The sequence below is a fragment of the Gossypium hirsutum genome, chromosome A10, assembly GCF_007990345.1.
Source record: "Gossypium hirsutum isolate 1008001.06 chromosome A10, Gossypium_hirsutum_v2.1, whole genome shotgun sequence".
Classification (NCBI taxonomy): Eukaryota; Viridiplantae; Streptophyta; class Magnoliopsida; order Malvales; family Malvaceae; genus Gossypium; species Gossypium hirsutum.
In genome coordinates, this window is record NC_053433.1 from 82003866 (window position 1) to 82010815 (window position 6950).

Consider the following 6950-nt stretch of genomic DNA (forward strand, 5'->3'; position numbering starts at 1 on the left):
TCTGCGCATATTGTCTGAAGCTTTCGTTTGATTTCTTCTCTAAATTTTGCAGAGTTATCCTGTCAGGCATCATTTCTGAGACATGATTGTATTGTCTCAGGAAAGCCTGTGCTAAATCCCTCCAAGTAGCAATTTTAGCTCGGCTCAGCTGATTGTACCACTTTGACGCCGCTCCCGTAAGACTTTCCTGAAAGCAGTGTATTAATAATTGATCATTATTAATATGCCCCGTCATTCTTCTACAAAACATAGTAATATGGGATCCTGGGCAACTAGTCCCGTTGTATTTCTCGAATTCCGGCATCTTAAATTTGTAAGGGAGCACCAAGTCCGGAACCAAGCTCAGATCCTTTGCATCTATTCCATAGCTTTCGATGCTTTCTATTGCCCTAAACTTTTCTTCTATCCATTTCCATTTCTCCTCAAATTGTTTTGGAAATTCCTCCTTCGCCTTGTCCTTTTCAACCATCTCATCAAGATCTGGGACAGCAATATTATTCGGGCTATCACCGGGATTAAAGCCCGCTCCGGGTTGAAAATTCCTTGGGATTGAAGCATCGCCTTGGAACTGCTGGGGCCTAACCGACACAGAGGGTCTCCGCGGATGCAGCTCAGTCTGTACTTGCGCATGCGGAGGCGTGAAACCTGGAGGATAAAGTGGTTCACCATTGTTTTCTTCTTCACTAACAATCACAGGACCTTTACCCTTATCTACTCCCTTCAATAATTGCGTCATCTTAGCCACCAGATCATTTTGGGACTCCTCCATCTTTTGCACCATGTCACGCTGAATCTTTTCCATTTGCTCTTTCATTTGCGCCTGCAACTGGTCTTGCATTTCTTTTTGAAGTCGCTTAGCTTCTCCAACCTTTGGTCCATAATTTTTGCCTTAGCTCGGGTGCCGTAACTTTGTTGGTTTTCCAGGTTAACTGAAATGATTTTATTCGATTAGGTTTTTTTTTAAATGGTCATTAATGCATATGATGTGATGCAATGCATGAAAAGAATGCAAAGAAAAAGAGGCACTGATTCTAATTCAACTTCATTAGAAAACTTTACTAGATAAAGAGTTTCTTTACATAAAATAGACTACATATATGGCTTTGCCCTTACACTCAAAGCCTTAACCTTTCTAAGAAGCCAAGCTAATTCTCGGCCCCTGTCCGACTCTGACTCATATTTCAAACTTAATAGATCAGCCTGAACCGCCAGGGTTTGCAGATGATCAGCTACTTCGCGCACTTGAGCCACCGCCTCTCCCATAATATAATCTCTTTCTCTAATCTGCTCTTGAGACCGACGGAATTGTCTTTGCCACTGCTCATTATTTTCTTCCAGAAGCTCTATCCGGATTTCACTATTTTGCAATGCATTCTCTAGCCCTCCTATTTGTCCTTTTAATTCTTCAATTTTGTCTAAGCTCGCCCTTAATTCAACCGTAGCATTATGATTACAGTACTGGTGAAGCGATCTTTCTAGTTCAGTTATCCGGACCTTCAACTCCGTCTTCTCGTCTTGGCAAACTAGTAGACTCTTTCCCAAGGCGACTTCTCGAGTCCGAGTATCCTGAAATTTCTTTTCCCATTGATTAGCTTTCGTCTTTTCCTCCTGAATTTCTTGTCGCCATTGTTCTGGCGTTTTACCCAAGCCAGCAGCTCTTACCGACCTACGCAACTTCTTGTAATCTGTCTTCAGGCTGTCCAAATCTTCTTCTGCTTTGTTCTTTCCTTTTCTCAATTTATCGGCCTCTAATCTTTGAATGTCCACATCCAGTCCTAACTGCATTTTTTCTTCCTCTAGTTGTTCTATCTTCTTCCCCAATTCTAAACTCCTTTTTTCAAATTCTTGTTTGATGATTTCTATCTCAGAAGGCAAAACTTGTAAGTGTTCCTCTAAAGATCGAGCAGTTTTTGCATTTGACGCCGGGATGTTGTCGTTGATCCTTTGATCACGCCACTGACTATACTCGGGGGTAATTGTCGGACCCACGGCTAAGATCTTCATTCGACGAGTCTGGTTCCAGGCACTAGATATTTCTCGAACCTTCTTCTTGTAATTGTCCTCCCTATAGGAAAAATCACAATAGGCCAACCCCTGCGTTGCTGGTATGAATTGTCGTGATCTATACTGTCTTGATACGAGTAGAGGAGCATATCCGATAGCTCCCCATATCCCGAGCAGCGGAACCCAGTCAAAATCTCCACATCGGTACAATATCTCATCAGGAATTAACCAAGGAGCCCTCCATTCGATATCTTCATCCTGGAGATTCTGGAGTATCTCTATCCATTTTTCTTCTGAAATATCATCCCGTCTTGGCGTGGCCACCAATTCTCCTAGAGGGGAGTAGCTATCAGAGAATACCCGATAAGAGACCTTTTCGACTTTCCAGAAGTGGCTATGGAACCATGCCAATAAGAGCTGCGCGCATCCAATAAACCTTCCCTCCCCTGCTTTTCGACACGCATTCAAGGATCTAAAAGTTTCAGCGAGTATTGCCGGAACCGGTGTAACCCCTTTACTAAGCCGATCAAACAAATCAGACACAGCCTCGTCTATGTGTCCTAAAGCTTTGGGGAAAACCACTAGTCCATAGATACCTAAAGCGAAGACATCGACCCTTTTCTTTAAGTCAGGATGTACAAGCACCAAATCTCGCAAACTTTTCCAAGGAACACATTTACTGTCGCCCTTCTGTTGGATCCGGGCAGCGACCCACTGCTCGCTCATCCCAGTGATGTTCATTAATTTCTTTAACAACGGAGGGACACAAGCAGCTCTGGAATAAGCCTTGTCGACTTGAATCTTTGGGCACCGAAGCAAGGTCGTATACTCCTCCACAGTAGGCGTCAAATCTACTTTCCCAAAAGTGAAACAACTGTAGGCAGGATTCCAAAACTGAGCAAGGGCTCGGAATAAATACTTGTCCACTTTGACACTAAGCAGATAAGGTAGGTCACCGTAGTTACAATAGAACAGCTGCTTGGCCTCGACATCCCATTGATCCCAGACTTCTTTCATTTCTCGAAGGTCATTCTGGATTACACTGATACGGGTAAAATCCCACAATTCTGACACGTACCCTTCGGTAAGACTATCGCCTTTCTCTCGTTGTGTCGTTTCAGCCCATATTCGCACAGCCACATTATCCTCTACTTTATCAAAAAACCCCTTTTCCATGATAAGCTTTCTACCCAGAAACTGAACGTAAATCGACACCTCTTTTAGAATGAAGATGCCATGCAATCACAAACAAAGTAAATTAGCATTAAACACAGAATAAGATTTAAAATAAGCGACAATCATTCATTTAGGTAAGCACTAAAATTTGGAGTAGCTCTACCTAGGTCAGTTCCTATGGCTCATTACATGTGATTTGGTTCTAAAGTAGGGTACCTGAACCAGCAGATTCCTCGATCCTCACCCATTATAGGCTCATACGGACCGAGTTCGATTCAGGGGGATACATTTCCCTATGGCCATGCGGAGATGAAAATCTCACGAAGACATAGGTACGGATATATCCCGAAAGCGATTCACTATCCCATGCGGAGGTGAAAACCTCACGAAGGCGTAGCTTCTCACTCCCACTTAAAAAGGGTATGACCAGCGGTCATGCAATGCAATGTGCAGAGGTATAAAATAAAATACAGAACACGATAAAAAAATATAACTCAAAACAAAAGAGATGCAATGAGAGGATCGTAAATTTAAATCGAATTTTCCACTTTCAACAGAAAGACAAGAAATAATCAACACGTGGCTTGACTCTCTTATTGTCCCCAGTGGAGTCGCCAAGCTGTTGACACCATTTTTTAGGATGAAAAATGGGGTTGACTTGGGTTTTGAAAAAAAGAAACGGGAGTCGCCACCAATCCTCTTTTTTTTATGAGGTGCGATTGGATCACCTCGAAGAGGGGTTGTTTTTAATAAACGGTTTGATTTTATTAAAACAACAAGTTTGGTCCACGAAATTCAGAAAAACGGGTTCGGGAGTCGGTTACGCACGAGGAAGGATTAGCACCCTCGATACGCCCAAAATTGGTACCTAGTTGATTACTTAATGTCTTAATGTCAAAAATTGAGAACCTTGAAGAATTTTAAAAATACGACCTTGTATTAAAACGTTGAAAATTTTCAGGAAAAAGGGGATATTTCACGTTATTCGAGAAAGAGAATCATATCCAGTAAGTTAGGACACAATGTCTCAAATTCCCGATACGCGGATGAAAAATGCTTATTTAAAAGATATTTTATTATCTTGGTTTTAGAAATAAATCAGACCCAGTAAGTTAGGGCACGATCTTTTCTTAATTCCCGAGATCGTTTAAAAACTTGAGTTTGAAAAGATTCGTGTATTTAGATTTATTATGAAAATCGAAACCCAGTAAGTTAGAGTACGATCCTTTCGAATCTAAATACGAAATATTTTTAAAACAAATTTTGTTATATCGAGTAAAATAAAACACGAAAATCGTAGTAAAAAATGTGAAAGCAAATTACATTGTTGTTATACGTGGTAAAATCATAATACACATAAAAATAAAAAATAATACGAGCAATAGCAACAATATAAAATAAATAGAAGTCATACCTACAATCATATAAAATAACAATATATATAAACAAATAAATTAAAACATTCATTCAAAATAATAACGAAAATGAAATAAATAAGTAACAAATACAATTAAATATAAAAAGATATATATAGACATAAACTAAAATATGTATATATATAAATTAACAAAATGTATAAAGTATATTTTAATATATAAAAGAAACGATAAATGTGTATATATAAAAATATGTACATATATATGGGTGTATAAAACTATGGAATATGAAAATAATAAAATACATATAAAAGTAAGTATATATATATGTTGAAAAATAAAAGAAAGTATGTATGTACAAATTAAAGTTTAAAAATAATGAAAATATACGTATGTATACGAATAAATACGTTAATTTTGATACATGTAAAAAAATATATTGAAAATGTATATATATATTTATGTAAATTAAGATATACAAAAATATGTATGTACGTGCATATAAAAATATATATACTTATAAAATAAAAGGATATGTATGTATATAAATTAATAGTAATATGTGTGTATATACGGATTTATAAAAAAAGTATATTTTAAACTATAAAGATTATATATAAATATGTATATATTTAGGAAAATGAAAATATATATATAGATATATAGATATGTACATAAGTTGTAAAATATATAAACTATATAAGTATATATGTTATAAAAACAATGTATGTATATCACAAAAATATACGCATGTATATGTATATATGTGCCGAAAATTTAAATAAAATAAATATAAACAAATAGGTAATAATAATAATAATAATAATAATAATAGGACTAAATCAAAACGGAAACGAAATCTCAGGGCTGAAATCAAAAATGAAATAGAGTAAAGGATTAAAATGTGAGGCGCGCGAAAAGGGAAGGACTGAAAAGAGAAATATTCCCTAGTCCTAGAGTGCAACGTTTCAGCGCAAAGGACCATACATGGTCAAAGGACCTGATTGAAACAGAAACAAAACTCGCGGCCCAAATCGAAAAAAATAAAAGGTTTGATTGCATTTCAACGCAAGATGGAGGGACTAAATGCATAAATTACCCATTAAGGACAAGCATGTGCAAGATTCCCCACTAATGTGCCGTTCATGATTGAAAAAAAGACCAAAAATGTTTTATATTTTTATTCTTTCACTTTTTGAATTTGCTAGAGGAAAAAGGCTCTGCCTTCTTTCAAACCACCATTTTTTTCAAACACCCAACACTTGGGTTTCTTAACACCTTGAGTGCCACCACGCCACCAAGACCGACGGCCGACGATGGAAGAAAAACCCCGGCGGCACGGTCACGGCCAACTCCGGTGAGTTTCTCCTCTCCTTATTTCTTTTGTTTTTATTTTCGTAAGTAGAAAGAAATAAAAAGAAATCAAACTAGATGTAAAAACACACAAAAATAAAGAAACGAAAATTACTTCTCCGATTCAAAGTTTATGTTTTTATTGTTCTTGTGTCCGTAAAAAGAGAGGAAGAGCCCCCTTTGCCGGCCATCGACCACCGCACCGGTCGCCGGACGCCGGCGACGACGCCGCCGTTCGCGGTGGCCGGAAAACCAAAAAAAGCTCCCTTTTTCTCCTTTTTGCGAATAGAGTCCAGATCTGGGGTTAGAAAAGCCGAAATCCCGGCGAAAAGGGCCAAAATCGAAAGAGACCTTTCGGTTCTTCCTCTTTCCACCGCCGCCGGAAACAGGTAAACTCCTTTTTACTTTTATTTTTTTATCTTATATATATGTGTGTTGATTGAATGATAATAAAAAAGAGAAAGAAATACTATAGAAAAACCGAAATAGAACGAAAATAAAGAAAACGAAAAAAAACAAGGTGAATCACCTTCTAAAGCCCCCTTTTTTATTTCTTTCAATTTTTTCAAAAGCCGAATCTTCTCTTTTTTGTTACAAAAGTCCCCCCTCCTTTTTTTTTCTCTTTTTTTTCCCCCTGGTCCGATTTTGCTTGTGGCTTTTATAGCCAAAAATACAATATTCTGTTAATGTTTATTGCTCCATTTTTTGTCCTTTTCCTTTGCTTGTTTGCAGGTGCGGCAAAAGGCATGGTGGTGGCAGACAGCATGGGAGAGTGGGAGTGGTGCTGGTGGCAGACAACATGGGAGAATGGGAAGAGGCAAGTGGGAGTCTAGGGTTTTGGGATTGGGCTTGGATGTTGGGCTAGGTTGATTTTAGGTTTTGGGTTTTATTATTTGGGTTATTTTGTTGGTATGGGCCCGGGCAAAAATGGACTTTTACATTTTTATTGAAGGTGTAGTGGAGGATTCAATCTCTTCAAGCTGGAAAAGCCAAGGCTTAGCGCTTCTTCAAGTAGAGTGTTATTTAATGTTGCATTCCATG

The 6950-nt window shown here is 38.0% G+C and overlaps 1 protein-coding gene across 1 annotated transcript; it reads left to right on the forward strand.

Moving 5' to 3' along the window:
• The first annotated feature begins 5720 nt into the window (after window positions 1-5720).
• LOC121208328 (uncharacterized) lies at window positions 5721-6867 on the forward strand. The gene is made up of 3 exons (XM_041078889.1): window positions 5721-5913; window positions 6074-6298; window positions 6642-6867. Exons 1-3 carry the CDS (start codon window positions 5873-5875, stop codon window positions 6772-6774), a joined length of 399 nt encoding a protein of 132 aa, XP_040934823.1. The 5' UTR covers window positions 5721-5872; the 3' UTR covers window positions 6775-6867.
• The last annotated feature ends 83 nt before the right edge of the window (window positions 6868-6950 follow it).